Genomic DNA, 23302 nt, shown 5'->3' on the forward strand with positions numbered 1-23302 from the left:
CCAAAGATTTGGGTAGGTAGAGTAATGATGGAAGAATTAAAAATATGTGTTATCACAGGAAGCACGATATCGATTAATTTATTAATAAAAACAATTTTTATGTTGTCAGAGCCTTGCGCTGTAGATCTAGTGTTTTTAAGAGCCTGCCTAACTTCAGTGTCTGTAATATTAGAGAAGAAAAACTTTTCGCGAACAGGAAGAGTAATGGCTAAGAGGGTATTCATGGTGTTAAGTTTTTGTTGTTTATCAGGTTGTGAGGTGGATGGTGAAGTAAAGTACCGATTAAGTTTATCAAGTGATATGTTTGTGATTTCAGTTTCTGTAGTTTTACTTCCTATTTCCATGTCACGTAAATGCTTCCAAAGATACCGTGGGGAAATGGAGGGGCCGACGAGACTGAGAGCATGGCGGCGTTTGGCATTTATAATGTTTTGCGTTGTTCTGTTCCTAATTTTTTTATAGTTAAGATTTTCCTCAGATTTATTGTGTCTATACTTCCTGTAGGCAGCGTCACGTGACGCCATGAGGTTACGTATGTTATCAGTCATCCATGGAGCAGGACGATGAGTGGCACGTCTTTTCCTTAATGGTGCGTGTTTATCAAACAATTGCATCACCATGTTATTAAAAGCGGTCAATTTTTCATCAACAGTGACTAAGTTAAATATTGTATGCCATGGCAATTCCATAACGTCGGAAATTAATAGATCGTCGTCGACATGTTTTAGATCTCTGTATGTAATGAATTTCGCTGCAGCTTTCGGGCACTGGAGAGAATACTCTGCGAATATTAAGTCGTGTGCACAAATTCCAGGAACAGGCAACTGCCCTGATGTTACAATTCTGTCAGGATTGTTTGTAATAATTAGATCTATTAGAGTTTCAGTGAGTTCGTATAGGTCAGTTTCTGTCAGATGCTTTTCCAATTCACTGTGGGCTAAAGCAAGGAGATCCACTATCACCTTTACTTTTTAACTTTGCTCTAGAGTATGCCATTAGGAAAGTTCAGGATAACAGAGAGGGTTTGGAATTGAATGGGTTACATCAGCTGCTTGTCTATGCGGATGACGTGAATATGTTAGGAGAAAATCCACAAACGATTAGAGAAAATACGGGAATTTTACTGGAAGCAAGTAAAGAGATAGGTTTGGAAGTAAATCCCGAAAAGACAATGTATATGATTATGTCTCGTGACCAGAATATTGTACGAAATGGAAATATAAGAATTGGAAATTTATCTTTTGAAGAGGTGGAGAAGTTCAAATATCTTGGAGCAACAGTAACAAATATAAATGATACTCGGGAGGAAATTAAACACAGAATAAATATGGGAAATGCCTGTTATTATTCGGTTGAAAAGCTTTTATCATCCAGTCTGCTGTCAAAAAATCTGAAAGTTAGAATTTATAAAACAGTTAGTTATATTACCGGTTGTTCTTTATGGTTGTGAAACTTGGACTCTCACTTTGAGAGAGGAACATAGGTTAAGGGTGTTTGAGAATAAGGTGCTTAGAAAAACATTTGGGGCTAAGAGGGATGACGTTACAGGAGAATGGAGAAAGTTACACAACACAGAACTGCACGCATTGTATTCTTCACCTGACTTAATTAGGAACATTAAATCCAGACGTTTGAGATGGGCAGGGCATGTAGCACGTATGGGCGAATCCAGAAATGCATATAGACTGTTAGTTGGGAGGCTGGAGGGAAAAAGACCTTTAGGGAGGCCGAGACGTAGGTGGGAAGATAATATTAAAATGGATTTGAGGGAGGTGGGATATGATGACAGAGAATGGATTAATCTTGCTCAGGATAGGGACCAATGGCGGGCTTATGTGAGGGCGGCAATGAACCTCCGGGTTCCTTAAAAGCCAGTAAGTAAGTAAGTAAGTAAGTAATTAGTAAGTAAGTAAGTAAGTAAGTAAGTAAGTAAGAGTTTCAGTAGTAACTGTGTGATGGGTGGGGTTAAGGGGAAGGATTTTTAAGTTAAACGCTTCCAACATGTTACACAGTTGTTTAATCCCATTAGATTTAGGAGCTAGAAGATTGGTGTTGAAATCACCGAAAACTAGAACGTGTTCATATTGCGGTAAAAGATTAGTTAGTGGAATTTCTAGGTCAGATAAATGGCCTGCCTTAGGGGGCTTATAAACAACGGCTAAAGACATTTCTGTAGGCTTGCTTGTATTTCGATGAATATGTATTTGGGATGTGCAGCATCGTCTTGGGATTTCAGAAGATCATATGCGGAGACAAAGAGGAAGGCTGAAAATAGGAAAGACTGGAGAATTGTGGGTTTGCAGTGAAAGACCTGTCCTTGGGAAGAACACTATGAATGTATGAATCACATTGGAACACATGCAGCTGTATTTGTAGAAGTGGTTCTTACAATTAATAGAGAGATGTAATTTCTATAGTTAACATTTGTTTAGTTCCAATGTTCACAGCACTGAGGTCAAGACCTTTATAAGGAAATTCTAGCAAATACGAGACAGGCAATTTTGCTCACTTAAAATTATGCATTTCATATAGCCAACATAATTGAGGCGTTCAGAGCTAAAGTGGATCAAGTCCATGAGACGTAGTTTTGAGATAATAGGACTTAAAGTTAACTTGCTCTAGTGGATTATCTAATTTCACTAGCAATAATTTTATTGCTTCATTCTCAAGTTCTAGATTTATAAAATATAAACAATTGTGATGTTAATTGATGCAACGCTTTGGTGACTTGATCCACTATGGCTCAGGCACATTGTGAAGACAATCTGAGCCAAAAGTGACTGGTGTCACCTACTGGCGAATGTTTGGAATTAAGACTTGATCCATTTACTGCTCGGAAAAGATCCAACTTTAGATAATTAGAAAATGAATTAAACTCGATTTATAAAAATGTGTGACTTGATTCACTTTAGCTCTAAACATCTCATTAATGCAGTACTTCATTACCAGTCGTTAACATCATCATCATTATGATCGTCGTCATCACAAACATCATCATCATCATCATCATCATCATCATCATCATGATGTTTTCTCGAAATTTCTTCACCCAGAACTCATGTCTTCAGGATTTTCTAATATAGCTCATTCTTGGCTATTCTTATGTTTCATACAGTGCGAACAATTCTATAAGTTTACAGAATAAACTACCCTGTATTCCTCCTCTATATGGAGATAATTTGGTAGGAATCAAGGTAACATATTTCTTCAAGATTTTGTTGATACACCCATTTACTGATATAAAGTAAATAATTACAGCGGTAATTCCTCTAAATAAAATAATTGTTTTAACATTAACGACAATTTTTTTTTATATATTTACTCAGATAAAATATTAAGTTGAGATTTGTGAGGAATCTGCTACGTGGTCGCTCCAATGCATGAAGACAAGTATCTACACTGTTTGTATTCACCCGGCTGCTTACACCACGTCCTTTTTCTACCAGTCACTGAGATAATCTCTTGGCAGTGGTTGCGTTTCCTGGGTAGGGCCGGGCCCATAAGACCAATAACGTAGTACACAGCATGTACAAATGTATAAAATGACCTTTGATTGACTAATAGTTTTTACCTCTATTTATGAAAAATGAAGGGACTCTACTGTAATTAGTATTAATTTTGAATTAGGTCAATCCTGGCCTGTTCCTCCTTTGGAGTTGTGGTCTCTCCTTCGGAATTGTGCCCCTCGAAGGAAAAATTTATTATTATTATTATTATTATTATTATTGTTATTATTATTATTATTATTATTATTATTATTATTGTTATTATTATGTACTGGTAACTGAATTTTGTGCTATATATATTATTCAGAACATAGAACATAAGTAGACAAATAAGTACTTTTATGTAATTAACATTCATGTAGCCCAGAGATGGGCGTTCGTGTGCATTTGCACCATCTGCTCATGTACAATGTTCTGAAGATTGCCTAATTTCTTGTGTCAGTAAGGGCCGTATTCATAAACGAGGCTTTGGATGAAGACTTCTCAAAGTCGAGTTTCGTAGTAAAGTTTAACTTTGTTAAAAGTCCTATTCATAGACAATACTACTGAGCCTTTGATTTTGACTTTGGTAAGTCGAGATTTGACGATCTTGTTCTAATGTTGGCAATCAAAATCACTGCCTTCTAAACGATTTAAATTTATAGATAGTTGAAATAGAGTAGGTATTGCCACAATCAAAGCCATGTTTTGAGTCACAAATCAATGAAACAATTGAACATCGGTACATGTTAAGCAATTGTTAACCATTCTTGCAGCTTTTCATAAGGATAATAAATTATTCGAGGGCTTATTGTGAAACTAACGTAAGTACAAAAATGAACATTTTTAGATCTTTACACCAATCCATAATAATTTATTCTTTTACTTGGCCACAAAAAATCGTAACTCAGTTCGAACAGTCTTGTGTATAACACAGTTCGTAACTACAAAACATGATGGTGGACTTCATATGAAATAGTATTGCCTGTTAAGAATTTTGTTGTAAATATAACATCGATTGTAGTTACGTTAGTTTCACATTAAGCTCTCAAATTATTTCACTGTAAAATAATTTTATTCTGAAGATACAGAAGATAACAAGATGCCACCAATGGCAGACTATGAAAGAGACATATTATCCTGCTGTCAGATGGCATAGTTATTCCCTGCAGAAACTACTTAAAAATTATTTGAAATCAATATGCAGAAAACATTATTATGACGACAGCAGGATTATAAATTAACTGCATATCCAACTGTATAACCTATTCTTTATAGAATTAAATAGTCAAAATCAAAATTAAGCTATCAATCCTTACCAGTACCTGTAGCGTAAAATCCCGATGAAATAAATTGCATTATTTATTGGTGGAACAGATAATCCTTTTTGATTATTCATCAATGAAAGTTGAAACATGACGAGGTATTTATTACTGTCTGTTTATCAAATCTGTACCTTGATTTTAATTTATAATCTATAATAATACGCTAAGGAACATGAGCAGCTTTAATAATCTCCTGGATGTTCTCAATATTCTCGAAAAATTCAACAATTTTCCAAATATCAGTCATTTTCCTTATGTTCACGAACGAAAGTCAAAGTGAAAGTCTAGATTTTCGGCGACTTCGAAGTAAAGTCACGATTGAAGTTTACTTTCGTCAAAGTGTCGACTGTGAATAGGAAAACGGTGACTTTCTTACTTTCTAAAGTCAACTTTGGTCCAAAGTCTCGTCTATGAATACGACCCTAAGTCAGTCATCGACAAACATCAGTTGCAGAGTTTAAAAAGCGAACTAATATATGTAATCAATCAATGATATAAACAGAGCTTCTGTAAGCCACTTACAGTATGGCAAGCACGAATACTATCTTTATTTCTGGTTATGAGATGAAACTAACCTGTTGTCGCCATCCATATCAGCTTGTTCGATGCGAGCATTCTTTCCCCAATCAGACCAGTACATAAGGCCGTGGTGATAGTGGAGGGCGATAGCACGAGGGGATTCCAAACCAGACCATACCAGAACTTTACGGTTCTGACCATCTAGTTCTGCCACTTCTATGCTGTTACGGCCAGCGTCAGTCCAATATATCTGAAGCATTTATAACAGAATAGTATAAATCCTGTGCCAGCAGTAAAATAAACTTAAAGAAGTTAAAATTCAATAACTGTAGGAGCTGTACCTTTCTTCCAGTTGAGTCAACAACAATTCCATCTGCCGTCTCCAGTCCATCCACTATGATACTCTCAATCCTCTTGCCATCAGGCGTTGCTTTCTGGATTACATCTTCTGCTGTGTCAGTCCAGTATATCTCACCTGAAATATGAACGTAATACTTAGAGGTGTGGTATTAACGATATACGTGAAATGTGTTAAAAACTTAATGTTATGCATGGAAAATCCAAATCCCTTAATGAAAGCCCAAAATTAAGTGAAATATATAGGCCCTACGTCAATTTTCGCGAAATTGATATAAATCCACGAAATTACTTCACAATCACGATATTTCCAACAAAAAACAAGTACGAAGAATTCGCATGAAAAATGATTTTCTTCCAAATTAAACATGACAGTTTTCTTCATTATAAAATATACGTGAACATTTCTACATCACTCAGCATTACATATGTGTGACATCTGACAACAATGTACGCATAGTTTCAGAGACTACTTCCAGGGGGCAGCGCAAGCAGACAAGTGTCATTTCTCTTTCCTGCAACAATTACCTTTGTATGATCAAGAAGGCAGTGCCGTCACTCCCTCACAGTGGAATGAAATTCAATTATGAATTTATTAATGACGCAAAAAATGTTCTACTAGGCCTAGTTTCAAAGGGATTGTTTCAATAATATATATTTTTTAAATGTATCTGTATTTTATCATTTTTTAAGTTTCTTTACTATGCGAAATATGCGCGAAATTGCTTCCTTTTTTTTTAAAAGAAATATTCGCCGAAGTTAAACCATTTTAATAACCGAAATAAGGATAAAATATTCACCATAAAGTCACACTCTAGTAAGGCTTCGGCACGAATTGCAGTCACGTGTTATCATGGTCTAGTCATGGCCCTCTTGACAATCGCCTAATATGTTGTTGTTGTTGTTTTCTAATGTCAGACGTTTGACAATAAAGTCATTTGACCTCTTGCACTCCAATATTTTTCAAAGATATTATCATGACCAGCCACTGAAGCACAGATTTTGAGGTGTTCCGAATCCATTTCTTGGTTTGAGTTGCACAATGGGCAGTTAGGGGACTGATATATTCCAATTCTGTGCAGGTGTTTGGCCAAACAGTCATGGCCTGTTGCCAATCTAAATGCAGCTACAGACGATTTGCGTGGTAAATCGGGAATTAACTGTGGATTTTGATGCAGAGAGTTCCATTTTTTCCCCTTGGGATTGAGTTATCAAATTTTGTTTGTTGAAGTCTAAGTATGTAGATTTAATAAATCTCTTCACAGAGTAATACATAGATTTAGTAACAGGTCTGTAAGTAGCAGTGCTGCCCTTCTTTGCTAAAACATCCGCATTCTCGTTTCCCAGGATTCCACAATGGGATGGTATCCATTGGAATACAATTCTTTTATTGAGTGATATTAATTGAGAGAGCATTTTAGTTATTTCTGCTGTTTGAGATGAAGGTGTGTGTTTAGGGACGATTGATAGAATAGCTGCTTTGGAGTCTGACAATATAACTGCATTCCTAAATTTATTGATGTGGCATAGAAGATTCCTGAGACTTTCACTTATTGGAAGGATTTCACCATGAAAACTTGTTGTTCCATATCCAAGAGATCTATAAAGTGAGAAGAGACAGCACGTAACACCTGCACCGGCACCTTGTTCTCTGGAGATCAAGGATCTGTCGGTGTATAAATGAAGCCAGTTTTGTGGAGGGTACCTGATATTAATTGTCTCTAAAGACAATTTATTGTTTCAGTATTTCAGTGTTTACTTCTGATTTCAGTATTTCTTTTGTTAAATTTAGATTACATTCTATATTTAATAGAGTTAAAGGGTTTGGTTTAATTTGTAAGTTTTCTTTTAAATTCGGGATATTGATTTTCTGTTTTAATTCTTGAACAATGGATATGAAACTTTTTTGAGTTTTCAATCTACAGAGAGGACTGTATGAATGCCAATTGTTTCCTGGTAATCTGATAAGTTTTTCATATTGAATCAGTGCTTTTTCTTCTCTTGTCATTTTGATGTTGTTAATATTAGTGAGGAATCTCATGGAATCTATTGGAGTTGTTTTGATTCCACCAGTAATGAGTCTGAGAGCTTGGTTTTGAACATGTTCTATGTCGTTTATGAAAGGTGAAGTAATTAAAATTTTTCCGCAGTATGTCAGCACTGGCTGTATAAACATTTTGTATGTAGTGTTCAAAATATTCCTAGAGCATCTCCATTTCTTTCCTGCTAGTCTTTTTAGAAGGGAGAATCTTTTACGAGCTTTTTCAGAAATGTATTTCAAATGGTTGCTCCATGTTAACTTACTATCGAAAATAACTACAAGATATTTGGATTCATAAGTCCTAGGAAGGTGTTGGCCATTGTATTGGATATTGAATTCTCTTTCTTTTTTACCGAGTGAAAATATTTGGTAGTTACTTTTGCTTAAATAAATGTGTTAAATGTGCATTTATATATAAACTTGTTCAATGTTGGCCATGTTATGACTAAGAATGCGACGTCGCGCCGTAGCCTGTCTCTAATAATACTACTATTAAAGCATTGATCAATGATCACTAAATTTGGTAAAACGCAACAACTCATCGTCGTATATGGAGTTTAATATTTAGATACTTACGAACGCAATATTATTGACGTCATTAAAGTATACTTACCTGTCTTTCTGTCCACATCTACAGCAATAGCATTCTTGAGTGGTGGCAGGGGTAGGACCACATCAACTATGTACGGAACATCCAAAGATATTTGTCGAATATCGACTCTATGAGCAAATATCAAAGAATTGGTGGGTCCTAGTGCGCAGGTACGACCATCATCCTGTGAAGAGGTAATCATCATTACTACCACTACCATCATTAGGACTCGGAGTTCTAGGCAAACAAATATTTTGTTTGCTAATCCTTAAGGTCTCCAAACTTAAAGTTCAAGTTTGACCATAATTTAAAATGTGGATATGGAAAAAAAAATGTAGCGTGTGAAATGGACAAACAGAATAAGAAATGAAGCTGTGCTGGAAAGATTTGTTGAAGACAAAATAATGCTGAAACTGATCAGGAAAAGGAAAAGAAATTGGCTGTGTTACTGGCTGAGAAGAAACTGCCTACTAAAGGATGCACTGAAAGGAATGGTGAATGGGAGAAAAGTTCGGGACAGAAGAAGATATCAGATGATGGACGACATTAAGATATATGGATCATAAGCGGAGACTAAGCGGAAGGCGGAAATTAGGAAAGATTGGTTGGTCGTTTCTAATGCCAGGCGTTTGACAATAAAGTCATTTGACCTCTTGCACTCCAATATTTTTCAAAGATATTATCATGGTCAGCCATTGAAGCACAGATTTTGAGGTGTTGCAAATCCATTTCTTGGTTTGAGTTGTACAATGGGCAGTTAGGGGACTGACATATTCCAATTCTATGCAGGTGTTTGGCCAAACAATCATGGCCTGTTGCCAATCTAAATGCAGCTACAGACGATTTGCGTGGTAAATCGGGAATTAACTGTGGATTATGATGCAGAGAGTTCCATTTTTTCCCTTGAGATTGTGTTATCAAATTTTGTTTGTTGAAGTCTAAGTATGTAGATTTAATAAATCTCTTCACAGAGTAATACATAGATTTAGTAACAGGTCTGTAAGTAGCAGTGCTGTCCTTCTTTGCTAAAGCATCCGCATTCTCGTTTCCCAGGATTCCACAGTGGGATGGTATCCATTGGAATACAATTCTAAAATGCTGGGTTTACAGTGAAAGACCTGTCCTTGGGCAGAACACTATGAATGAATGAAGTGTGATCATAGGTTTCAAAATACTATCACCTAAAAATACATATTTGCAATATATTTTTATTTGAATAAGTATTTTGAATAATATAAATATTATTGAATATTTTTGCCATATAATATGTATATCCCACCTCCCTCAAATCCATTAATAATAATAATAATAATAATAATAATAATAATAGAGTACTTACCAACAACTTAATACCTATAGGACATGAACAAGTGTGTCCTTTAGGCTGAGGTGCTAGAAGACAGAGATGAGAGCAACCACCATTCTGTATTTGGCACATGGAACGCACTGGCTGACGACCACGATGGAAAACACGTACATCCATTAATCCTGATACTCCAGATCTGATAAGAAACAAGAAAACATTTTGCCTTTATCAAATTTATTATTTTACATAGGCTCGTTATTATTAAAATTTATCTTGAGCTTTAAGTTTACTTAAATATCAAACTATTTATGAAAATATTTTACATACCTAGTAAGATTGTATAACTTATGGTTTATTAATTGTCCTATACTACTTACTGTATAGATGAGAATTTGTTATGCGCTTATGCTTTTGAACATGTTAAATTTTGAAAAGCAACTTAAAAGAAATATTCTGCAGAGATTTTATAATTTTGTGAGTCAATGAAATACGGCGTTGTAATTAAAATTTATGAGAAACTACAATCCTTTTTATGTTTTTATATCGTCATCTCGAGAAGGAGAAATAAAAAAAAATAATACAGAAACATGCCCGATTTTCAACAAGTAAAGATGCAATTTTGCATGTTCTATTATTGGTGTACGACGTACAGTACGTAACCATTTCAATGTGCGAACTATTAAGAAAGTCATAAATACATGAAAAGGTTCGGTACTTTGGTCCTGTTATGAATTCGGGTGGTCCCTAGCTGGGTTACAGGCACAGCGCCAGATGTGCAGGGAAAAGATAGCGAGAAAAACCACGTTCATAATGCTTTAAATCCCTCTTTTTTTTTTGCTAGAGTGGAGTGGGAAGTCGATAGACGGGAAGGGTAAATAAATTTCATAAAATGTCAGTATTGGGAGAAAAGTGAAAGGCGATTGACATGTGTCATTTACAAACTCTGAGATTTTCAACTATAGTGTGATACGCAATTCGTTTGAATTTTATCTTTTTCTTCTCTTTTTTGAAGGACCACAAGGACAGACCTCGAGGACCACAGGTGGTCCGCAGACCATAGTTTGAGAAACGCTGGCCTATATAATTAACTAGACACAGATTAATACAGTTAGTCGCTAGAAAGGTACCAGTACTGATACATTTAAGAGTAGCACAAGATCTATAGTTCTTGGCTACTTCAGTAATGATAAACTCCATTGATGGATAATATTTTGTATTCCTTTGTACTTACGACGTTCTTGATTTAGAAGATAAGAAAGGTACCAGTACTATACTTTACAATGTTCGTTACAAATGTCTGTTAACTCTACATTTACGAACAAACTCAAATCTAGAGTATAGGTAACCAGATTTTATAGATTTTTTTTGTGATGCTATAAAAATTAAGTAGATCAGGCATGCTCGCGCGAGTCAGATTTAGCCTTCAATCAAGGTGCAACAGTGACGTAGAATATCTTTTATGCGTATGTCTGTTGGTCAGCATGCTGGCTTGCAGATCCGGAGGTCCCGGGTTCGATTCCCGGGCTCGGCTCCCAGTGAGTTTTTCTTGAAGAAGAAAAATTACCTGGGTGTCTAGAGTCTGGAAATTTGTATGAATGTGAGTGTGATTGTGAGTGTGCCGGGTTAATATTAATTAACCAATCATAAAAAAAAACATCATGACTGTCGCTGGGCAGTAATCTGAACACACGTTTCAGCGTCACATTGTTGACAAGTAACTCCATCTGTTAGCACAACCATAAAGCATCTAATAGATGCTATAGAGTTACGAAAAAAAATGTCTGCACTGTATTCTGAGATTCTATGTTACCGTTGCACCTCGATTGAAGGCTAAACTGACTCGCGCGAGCATGCCTGAAGTAGACGCTTAAGTAGAGGAAATATATTTTTTTAACGTCCCTTATGTAAAATATTTAATTTTGATACGCTATTTCTTCATATACTTACATTTTTTCTTCTGTTTGAGGATGGTATTTTTCCTATTTTGAATTTTGTCCGAAAGTTTGGATGATTTAAATAAAACTCCAACTTTTAAAAATTAAACCACGACATATTAGAAATCAGATATTTTTGTATGAATTTTTGGGGATGCTGTTTACATTAGATTTAATGACGTGATTTTATAAAGAAATATGAAGCATTTTTTTTACTAAGAACTCAAGGAATTCTATAGCTATGTTAAGAAATTGTGAGATATTTGAGTCATTTTTGCACGTAGTCTGTGTTATGATCATACCTCAATATCGTCTTATTCTTCCCTGTTTGTCTGTCTGCCATGTGAATACTGGAAGTGTCCCAGTCCGTCCAGTAGATCTTATCTCCAAACACAGCAAGACCAAATGGGTGGGGAAGATCAGATCCTACATACATAATTACAAATTAAATCATACAGTTGTTTTGTTTACTAGCAAAGATAACCAAGTACATTTACATTTACATACAGTGTCAAGCAATGCAGTAAAAAATTTGTAGCACCACTTTCTTAAACTAATGGCGGGCTTGACTGTTCGTCATTCATGCATATGAATGAAATCAGTTGTGTAGACCAATTTACCGACAGAGTTGTTGCCTAGGGTGCGTCATAGGAGGTTAGTCTACGCTACACCCTTGATGAATTGAGATGGTGTTTGAGAGTTGTTGGGATGCTACGGGGGAACCGGAGCTCCCAGAGAAAACTCCTGTCTTATCTGCACCACGGATTTGCCCAACACAAATTATAAATCGGAGGTATACCGGGAGTCGAACCCAGGTCCATAGTAACTGTAGCATTGCCTTTCTGTACTGAATAAGAATATAGTAGGCTACTGGTACTAGGGCACTCTCTTCCTACATGTACTTATGCTGCTGCTAATAGTCATTCTCACTTAAATACGTAAACTCATATATCTCTGCCTTTATGCAGTGTATCTTCAGTTGTAATTTCTGTTAACCATCATCCATTATTTACTACCACTAAATCTGAATATCACCGATATTCGATTAACAACAATTTTTTCTGGATTATATACTGGTACATTCCTGCTGAATGATTACCAATCACACGCTCTCGAGTATCCCTAGACGAATCGTTGCAAAACACTAGATCTTGACTCTAGATATCACATTTGTAACAGTAGTAGAATCATAGATGTCAATGGAATCGGTGAAGATTGTTGTCTTTATTTAGGTAATGGTCTAGAAATAAGTCTTAAAAAGTGTCACGTGTCAAAATCGTAGTCTAAAGAGATTTAAACGTTATTTCCTTAGGAGTTGAATTAAATGTTATAATTTAGAGGTAGCTAACGAACTGAGTACGAATAATGTGCCCACGAAGGAATCATATTGATAACGTTTGTCTTTTGTAATTATGATGATTTATGCCTTCTAAATTCCTACTGATAAAGTATAATACAGGGTGTCCCAAATTTATGTATACACTCTATGAAATACTATTTCACAGCAAAGAAATGAAATATAAATACGATTTTTGCGGTTTATGATTCAGAAGGCAGTGGAAAGCAAGGAAACATGTTCATCTCTTTATAAACAAACATGGCGGTGCAATTATCATTTGATGAACGTAAGTGAATACTGAAATGTTATTTGAAAGTGGATAATATTGTTGAGGTTTAACGATGTTGGAGCGTTGAATTTGGAACATAACCACCAACAAAATTAACTATCACAAGAATCGGAGACAAGTTTGAAGTCGACGGAACTGTGCAAGATGTGTTGAAAGGGCGGTGCGGAAGAAAGAGAAGTTCCACCGATAACGAGAGTGTTGATGCAGTCATGCAGGCTTTTGCACAATCACCAAAGAAGTCAATGAGGCAATGTTCTCATGAGATTGGTATCAGCAAATTCAGTGTTCATCGAATTTTGCGAGCTCAAAAATGGAAGCCTTACATTCCGAAACATAATCACCAACAAAATTAACTATCACAAGAATCGGAGACAAGTTTGACGTCGACGGAACTGTGCAAGATGTGCACTAAATGAGGATAATCCAGAGATGGATAGGACGAAGAGGAAGTGCTGCGGAGTTCCCACCACAATCTCCGGGCTTAATCCCTCCAGACTACTACCTATGGGGAGATCTAAAGGACACAGTGTACGCCACAAAACCACAAACACTGGAGGAACTGAGAGTTCAGATTGGACATGCCTATAATGATATTCCATTAGCAACAATCCAGTTGGTATGTTGCTTTGTTGTACGTCGTTGTTGGGAGTGTACTGTAGCGGAAGGGGGCCATTTTGAACATGTACGGGCTTAAGGAATACAAAACCGCAAACATCGTATTTCTGCCTCATCTCATTGCTGAAAAATAGCGTTTCAAAATGTGTATACATCAATTTGGGACACTCTGTATATACGAAAACACATTTAGTTTATGAAAGTCTGTAAAATGCACAACAGAAAAGTAGTACATGTTATTTAAAAGTACAACTTGCTCCTCGTAAATGTGGAACAAAGAATGGCTATATATTAATGAATCAGCATCCTACCAATTAGCACAGTGCGTCCTTTTGCATCTAACGATGCAAATTCAATGGCTTTGGTTCCTCCATCGGCCCAATAGAGTCTTCCATGGTCATGATCTATTGCAAGACCGTTAGGCCACGTCAGGTTGTGAGTTATGAAGGGCGCTCGTTGTGACCCATCCATACCAGCACGCTCTATTTTTGGTACCGTCCCCCAGTCACTCCAGTACATGAAGCCTCCTGCATAGAAACAAAAACGGTTTTAAATGTTATTTGCAGAGACCGGAAGTTTAGGCATTATGAATCATTAACATAGGCAGGCAAAAAGGTATCATAAATAGCTAAAATAGGCAGGCTGCTGGGTAACTTTCCGTGCTGGACCCCGGATTCATTTCACCGGCATTATCACCTTCGTCTCATTCAGACGCTAAGCAACCTGAGATGTTGATACAGCGTCGTAAAATAACCCAATAAAAATAATAGGCAGGCAAAAAGGTATTATAAATAGCTAAAATACGCAATAAAAAGCAATTACAAAAACCTTGCACTAGACTGACTAGACCCACAACCTTGCACTTTCCACAAAGGGATTTCGGCAGCAAGAAAAGCTTTACATAAGTCGGATGCAAATTGAGCTTTTCGACTCGATGTTGCAATTACTGTTGGAAGCAAAGAAATCTTCATCCCAGTAGCCTTGGAAAGTGCATTTTTGTGTTTGGTTGTACTGATATGTTGCGATATGAAACATTTAGCTAACTACAACAACGTCGCAATGAAAACTGAAAGAAAAATAACGTTAGATTCGCACTCATTGTTGCCTTGTCAAATAAACACAAGCGATAATTAAAACGCTTACTGTTATACATTTTTGCACGGCAGCACTCATTGCTGGAAAGAGAATATGAACTGACTGAAAGACAATAATATACATTCGGTGAAGTCACTTTCATTGTAGCGGTTATAGAAATAAATTAAAATATATCTGTAGGCAATTTTTAATAATAAATTAATAAATAATAGATAAATAATCAAATAAAGGCAAAAAAAGCATTTATTTTGTAAATTAGGCATTTATATTAAAAAGGTAGAAAAGAGCAACATAAAACTGTGACGTTTCAATCACAAAGGTATAATTCGTAGATTTAGATTAAACACATTTAAAAGGGCATTCTGTCAAAGTTCCGGTCTCTGGTTATTTGTAATAACCTTCTCTCACGGTCCCTCCCCTCATTAAAATTACACTAAGGCACTTGAATTCTGAGCATGCATTATGGTGTGTTCAAATTCTAAGGTCTCCTAATTTTTTATCAGGGCTGGAAGCAGATAGAAACATGTGACTATGCTTGAAAGATGCGGGCACTCTTTGTGAATGCATGACATAGATGGTACCTCCATACAGCGTACAGAATCGAGTGGCTGGAGGCTGGAGTGTCTATGTGAATGAGTCTCACGCCACACAAGTGGAGAAACCAGATGAAAACACGCTGGTCTTGTAATGAGAACGTCGCCATTTGAAGTATCGAAAACACCTTATAACTTTCACTGCAGTCACTCGAGTTCTGTACGCTGTATGCTGGTGACATCTATGTCATGCATTCACAAAGAGTGCACCCTTCTTTTAAGCTCAATCGCATGTTTCTATCTGCTCCAAGTCCTGAGAAAAAAATTAGGAGAACTTCAATATGAAATTTCTACAGATTTATTCTCACTTTCATATGCAGACCAATTCTCATTCTCTGCAAATAAATAATCATTGAATTATCAGTGGGAAAGGACTAAAGTACAATGTATCAAATATGACATTGTTTACAATTTGAACTTCTCAATTAATTTAAAATTATATTCTGAAGATTCCTGATGTATCAATTACCATGTTTCGCTATTCTTAATGAATGCCAGTATTTCAATAAATAACACAGACATATAAAAAATCACATAACACTTGCCTATAGGATCTACAACTATATCCCTCGGCTTGTCCAAACCTTCCCAGACCAGTAAGCCTCTCATGCTGCCATCCAGGTTAGAAACTTCAATTCTATTAGTTCCGGCGTCAGTCCAATAGAGCTTATTGGTTACCCAGTCCACAGCCAAACCAGCAGGCGATTCTGCATTAACAAATTAGACATATTGGTCATAGAGGAAGTTAAGCAATGCAAATGTAACAGAAAATGTTATGTTTTCAGCATTATACATGGAACTTTAACTTTCTAAAATGTTTCTCGAAAGAAATATACAGTTTGAGAATTAAATTCTAAAACTGAACTGTGTACATGATATATTTTTTCTTCATATTTATATTTTTGCGAGCATTCTTTCGACACAGGATTTTTCATATTATGGTACCGAAATTTTCTGGGAAAAAATTGATGTGTAGATAATTTATGTTCTTAATTATTATATATTCTTAAATGAGATAGAATTTTAAATATTTAACATGAAAGAAGCCTGTATATCAACCAGTTCGTAGCATTGTTAATGCAGCCTACAAGTAATTGACAATTTTTAGTTTAGTTACAAGGATTTTTTAATATTTCTGAAGTAAGGTTACATTACTAATACATCTGTGCACTTTGTAAAGAAGATAAACTTGCGAATTCTAAATGAGGCAGTAGAGCAAGTGGACAGCTTCAAATACTTGGGGTGTACTGTAAACAGTAACATGAGCTGCTGTCAGGAAGTCAAAAGGAGGATAGTAATGGGAAAAGAAGCTTTTAATAGAAAAAGGAGCATCTTCTGCGGACCTCTGGAGAAAGAACTAAGGAAGAGACTAGTGAAGTGCTTTGTGTGGAGTGTGGCAGTGTATGGGGCAGAAACATGGACATTACGACGAAGTGAAGAGAAGCGACTAGAATCACTTGAAATGTGGATATGGAGAAGAATGGAGCATGTGAAATGGACAGACAGAATAAGAAACGAAGCTGTGTTGGAAAGAGTGGGTGAAGAAAGAATGAAGAGAGAAGGAATTGGCTGGGTCACTGGCTGAGAAGAAACTGCCTATTGAAGGATGCACTGGAAGGAATGGTGAACGGGAGAAGAGTTCGGGGTAGAAGAAGATATATAGATCATATGAGGAAACGAAGAGGAAGACAGAAAAAAAAATATGAAAGATTTGAGTATGCTGGGTTTGCAGTGAAAGACCTGCCCTTGGGTAGAACACTAAATGAATTAATGAACAAGTTTGTGTAGTGGTGGCGATAGTATGGTAATAGTAACAGTTGTAGGAATGGTAGTATTAGTAGTCATATCAATAGCAATTTTATTGTCAAATACTGAATTCGTATAATCTGAGACAATTCTTACCAAGATTTGAGTTTACAATAACTCTCTGTTGGCTGCCATTGAGGTGAGCTCGACTAATGGTATCAGATTCCACGTCCGTCCAGAAAATTGAGTCAGAATCACTGTCCCAAGCCAGAGCGACTGCTGATTGTATACCATCAACAGGAATCACCATGTCTACCTCACTGTTCTCCAATTGACGCATGCGCAGGTCCTTCTTCCGCGCAAATAACAAAAGTTTCGTCGGAGTTGAATCACAATTTCTCCTAAAACAAGCAATGAAACTCCTTAGAATTTGAACATTAAAATTATAAAATTTACCGTATTTGATAACTGTAATTTCCAGAAAAGTGCAATTGATATAAACTGTTTCTTAGTACCATATTTTATTTTTGTAGTAAAGAGAAGATAAAATATACAGGGTGATTCACGAGGATTTACCGCCACTTACGCAGCCTATTTTTGAAGACATTCTGAGCAAAAGATGTCATATAAACATGTGTCCTAATCTCAATATTTTCAGAGTTACACTAATTTGAAATTGCTAGTAAAAATACCATTTTTCTTTAGTTTTATGGGTATAGGAATATTACATATAGAGAATGAACTATTCAGAAATATTCTTTCTTTAATAGGCTAGTGTTTTAAAGCTAAAAATGTGTTGTTAATTGCTTTGTACAAATTTTGTTTTTCAATTTTTAACTAAAAATTACATCATTCTTACGCACTTGTCACATTGTTACAAATCATACGACTTTAGGAATTTGATTCTTCACAGTTTAATTCTGCATCCTAATGTACAGCGTTAAAGAATTTACAAGAATGGCGTGATTTGTAACAATTGTTGTGATGAGTGCGTAAGAAAATGTAATTATGTAGTTAAAAATCGAAAAAAAAAAATCTGTACGAAACAACTATGGAATTCACAACAAATGTTTAGCTTCAGAATACTAGCTAATTAAAGAAGTAATACTCCTGAATAATTCATTCTTTATCTGTAATATTCTTTACCTTTAAAACTGCAGAATAATGATATTTTACAAATAATTTGAAATTAGTTAAACTCTGAAAATATTGAGAATAGGACCCATGTTTATATGACACTTTTACTCGAAATGTCTTTGAAAATATGCTCCGTAAGTGGTGGTAACTCCTCGTGAATCACTCTGTATATAGGCCTACACTTGAAACTGTGAAAATCATTGCTATAACCGTATCAGTCACTGGGGTTTTTTTCACAAAAACTTGAAGAAGTGCAGCAGATATAAATATTGAATCTTAATACTACCGAAATTATTTTCGAAGCATAGGAATCAGTTGTATTAGAAGCTTGTAGAAATTAATTGTTTACTTTGTATTTTAAACATATCAAATAACTTAGCCCAGAATGAACTCCAGAAAAAAAAAAAAAAACAAAATAATGTAAAATATCATCATCATCATCATCATCATCATCATCATCATCATCATCATCATTATTATCATCATCATCATCATCATCATCATCATCCAAATCTGTAAATACTGTACTGATACTAGAAAGTATGCATTACCCTATCTAGTGGCTGCAGATCTAACAGAAGAAAAGTGTTTTTGTAACATACCTGTCTGTATGAAGTTTAAGCCCCATAGGACACATACACTGATACCCTCTCTTATTTGGAAGACACAAGTGTGAACAACCTCCATTGTTGTTTCCACAACGGTTTGGGTACTGTGGTTGTCGTTGGGGATGATACCTATTTTACATTACAGAACAAAGGTTATTAAAACACGAGTAATTATGCAAATAAAATAGATTACGAAGAAACATATTATGAACAGATGAATGATTTATTAGAAAACTTCAATGGAATAAAACTCTATTCTGAAAATTATTATTATTATTATTATTTTTTTTTTTTGCTATTCAGTTGTATTGTGTAATGTGTGAGACCAGTGGCGGCTCCTGCATATTTCTTAAGAGGAGGAAAGAAGTTAACAGCACGAAATGACACATTCTTGAATGAAACATGCTACAAATTAGCCTACATGCATACATGTAAGACCAGGTAGTGTTGGGGTTGGCCTTCCCTTCTGTACAGCAATAATCTGTCCTTGTAAACTGAGTTTCCTATATTGTCCAAAATATATTATGTTTTCACTTCCATTCATTGTTGAATAATTGCGCAAATTAACAATTACAAGGAAATTCACAACCTCGTAGCATTTTTCGAGCACACTACAGCATCACACGTGTTGGAAGAGACAGCTACTAACTCGTAACCGGAACCGTTTTACGGAAATGGAAATGGGAATGGGAAATAATCTGAGGAAAGCGAGAACACTGCCCCCACCCACGTGGTCTGTGTTGCTACATGTACATTTTACAAGTTCAACATCACATGCTTTTGAAGAATGTCAGTTCTTGTAAAGTCATACTATCATTATTGTTCAAAGCTGCCGGTGGCCGATTAATTTTTTATGTTAAAAATGATGTAGTTTGGAGTACCTACTTTCAGTTTCAAATATATTTGTACAAAACTGACAACTTGGCTGTTGCCCTGTCTAGTAAACAATGTATAGAAGTGAATTTCAGGGGCCAACTACGTAGAACTACTTCCTCTTTGTTTTATATAAACCCGACTTTAACTTTCAAATATCCACGAAAGTTTCAAACCATGAATAGTAGCCTATATAAAGTGCAATGAATAATATTTTTGATTTATAATTAAAAAAAAAGTTTACATGGTGTCTTTCATAGCTTTGCGTTAAAACTGTTTTTGTTGTGCCTCCTCCTAGATGTGTTATAGTCTGGTTGAATGCAGCATCGTTAGATAGCAGCGGTAGCGAGCTTGCTGCACGACCAGTCGGTTTCTATTTCCCGCCCATGACTGATTCAGAGGAGGATCTCCACCCTCTCCGTTCATTTACTTGCTTTAAAACTCCGCTTCTTTCTCTGGCCGCTAGTGCGCTGTTGTCTATGTGTGTTAACTGCAGTAGAGGAGGAATGGAGTGCCTTTCTTCCACACAGACAATCTCGCATCTTTCTCAGAGTTCTCTACAGCACCGAGTTTTTCTTATAGCTGTGAACTTAAAAATTATCGAATCTTCCTCGAATTTCAAGGCACATATTTTATTTGGTATTTACTTTCAAAAGAAGAAAATGTGAGGAGGACGTTCCTCCCTTCCCTCCCCCGAGGAACTGCCACTGTGTGAGACAATAGAATTGGCGTGAGATGAGACATTGGCTTCAGACAATGAAGAATATCACTTCGAAACTATTCAGCCAGGTAAATTCCTCACATTAACACAGTAAAGAAGTTACAAAGTTAATCAGTGAGAATAATAGGACTGAATAATGTTTAATTTTTCGTTTTATAAAAATAACACCATAATACTTTTCAAAGTTGTCCCAAATATAGGCCACTATGTTCTAATAATACTTAAACTAGGTACCGTATCTAAATCATAAGCAATTAGGTAAGCCAATAAGCAAGAGATACTTACGTGTGAATGTCCATAGGAAAATGAAGACCAGAATGTATTGTCTTGAAACCCGTGCCCGTTATTTTATTAGCAGTTGATATACTTTTTGTATGCCAGTCTGTCCAATAAATTGCATCTTCAAAAAGTGTTAATGCAAATGGATGTGGTAGGCCTTTACCAATAACCTGAAAATTTACGGTATAATAATTATTACTTTTAATTTATTTAAAATATTTTATATCGGTGAATATTAATTTTCGTCATAATACTTCAAAGTACTACCACAGTCTAGTATATACAGTCACGAAGCTTGAGTTGTTGAAGGTACTAGGAACAATAGACTGTGCTGGTACTATTTCGTATTGTCTGTAATGGGGCGATAGTAGCGATCCTAGTGGTTAGCAACTATCTATGGATGCATATTCCCTACTTATTGAGGTTCGTGTCTGTATATACAAAAAAAAAAAAATGTCCCGACACTGTTATTTCCGGCGTGACTCCGCCTCTTTGCTTACGTCTTAGAAAGTGAAGGCTCTATAAAGTCTAGGTAGGTAGTATATCGTTAGCCATTTTTGTTCTTACGTTGCCGAGCTACCATACTAGGAATCTATTTGCCACACCGTTAAACATTATCATGTCGTAGCTCCTATGATAATAAATCAAACGCAGTGTAATTCAGTAAATAATTGAGCGGCAAATAACGTCTTCGTGTGCTTTCTGCGAACGCCAACGATAGAGCTAAAATGGCGGGCTATTATATTAAGTATTTATCGAGCCTTAAGAAATGAATCAGCGAATCACAAGACCCACGCGTTTAAATGTAGCCGACCTGCAACGCGATTGGCTGCCGGAAATTAGAGCGACGGGACTATAGACTGTGGTATTTCTTCGTTTCAACATTTATATCATATTGAATTAGGTACTTATTTTCTATTTTGATCTAGAGTCAGATTATAGCCTGTGGTAGGTTTTGGATAATTACATCTCACGTTAGTTGCATAAACTAATGTTAAGGCTTAACTTAGTCTGAAATTGTATTGTAGCCTATTGTATTTACGAGTATAGTTATGTAATGGAGTCAATACTTCCACGAACTCTGCACACTACAACACATTGCAGCATAGAATGCATAGTCTTTCACTGCAAACCCAGTATTTTCCAGTCTTCTCTTTTTCTCTGCCTGTCTCTTAGTCTGTGCATATGATCCATGTATCTTAATGTTGTCTATCATCTGATATCTTCTTTCGCCCCGAACTTTTGTCTTGTTCCTTCAAGCGCATCCTTCAGTAGGCAGTTTCTTCTCAGCCAGTAATCCAGCCAAATCCTTTTTCTCTTCCTGATCAGTTTCAACATTATTCTTTCTTCACCTATTCTTTTCAGCACAGCTCCATTCCACAGCTTCATTCTATATCCACATTTCGAATGCTTCTAGTCGTTTCTCTTCATTTCGTCGTAATATCCACGTTTCTGCCCCACTCCACACGAAGCACTTCACTACTCTCTTTCTTTGTTCTCTTTCCAAAGGTCCGCAGAAGATGCTCCCTTTTCTAATGAAAAGTTGCTTTACTTTGCTATCCTTCTTTTCATTTCCTGGCAGCAGCTCACTCTATTAGGCTATCTAATATTATTGTCAGTTTTTTATTGCTCTATGTTTGAGTGTATAATTTACAAGTCTGCTGTTTAATGTACAAGATTCTGCTTGGTTTGCATTTTTTAAATGTTTGAAAATGATCTGTTTGTGTCAGAGGCGTCATTTCAGTTTTTGCTTGGGGAGTAGGAAGAAATCTTTTAAGGAAGATCTTATAGGGTATATCTCGTAGCGTATTCTCTCCCTATTTTTTCTGAAATGTAAACAGGGGTAAACTTGGCAATAAAAAAAGATTTAAACATTATATCAGGTGCACTGAACATATTTTAAAAGTTTGTTATTTTATCTTTATTTCATTAAGTTTTTTTTACAAATTGGGTTGTAGCATAATTTATTTTATTTTTTGCTTTATGGTCAAGTTTTCGCCACTTTACAGCATATTTCCAATTTCTACACATATGCCTACTTTTAATTTCTTGTCCTACTTAGGCCTATACGATACCAATACTAATTCGTAATTTAAATGCACTTGCTGTTAATATGACATAGGTGCAAAGAAATGAACACACATTTTTATCGACAAGAAATGTTCATTTCAATAAAAGCATATGTACTTTTATTTACAACAGGTAACAACTGCTAATGCAGCAAAGGGTAAACGTTTTGGTTCCATTTGGGCAAAGTCATTAACTAGCTCGTCTTTAATTTCCTAAGTGTTTATAAAAATGAAATATTTTAATACCGTATTAAGAGTACAGTTCTCACATTTTATTTTAGTAATATTACACAATTATTGCAATCTTAAACACATGGGGGAGGCAATTCCCCCCATACCTCCCCTAAATGACGCATCTGATTTGTATGCTACTGGTAGG

At 35.8% G+C, this 23302-nt stretch overlaps 2 protein-coding genes across 3 annotated transcripts in view; one reads left to right on the top strand and one right to left on the bottom strand.

The window, feature by feature from the left end:
• Lrp4 (LDL receptor related protein 4) overlaps window positions 1-23302 on the bottom strand; it is a 218038-nt gene that overhangs the window by 43295 nt on the left and 151441 nt on the right. For both annotated transcript variants that reach the window (XM_069822956.1, XM_069822955.1), the window contains exons 13-22: window positions 20861-21024; window positions 18976-19110; window positions 17393-17637; window positions 16036-16197; window positions 14114-14329; window positions 11862-11985; window positions 9659-9821; window positions 8341-8503; window positions 5671-5804; window positions 5386-5579 (exon numbers count right to left, since the gene is read on the bottom strand). In XM_069822956.1, coding sequence (XP_069679057.1) covers window positions 5386-5579; window positions 5671-5804; window positions 8341-8503; window positions 9659-9821; window positions 11862-11985; window positions 14114-14329; window positions 16036-16197; window positions 17393-17637; window positions 18976-19110; window positions 20861-21024 — 1700 coding nt within the window. The remainder of the gene's footprint in view (window positions 1-5385; window positions 5580-5670; window positions 5805-8340; window positions 8504-9658; window positions 9822-11861; window positions 11986-14113; window positions 14330-16035; window positions 16198-17392; window positions 17638-18975; window positions 19111-20860; window positions 21025-23302) is intronic.
• LOC138697590 (putative protein-lysine deacylase ABHD14B) overlaps window positions 1-23302 on the top strand; it is a 242643-nt gene that overhangs the window by 35433 nt on the left and 183908 nt on the right. The gene's annotated exons all lie outside the window — the stretch shown is intronic.

Source organism: Periplaneta americana, chromosome 4 (genome assembly GCF_040183065.1).
Source record: "Periplaneta americana isolate PAMFEO1 chromosome 4, P.americana_PAMFEO1_priV1, whole genome shotgun sequence".
Classification (NCBI taxonomy): domain Eukaryota; kingdom Metazoa; phylum Arthropoda; class Insecta; order Blattodea; family Blattidae; genus Periplaneta; species Periplaneta americana.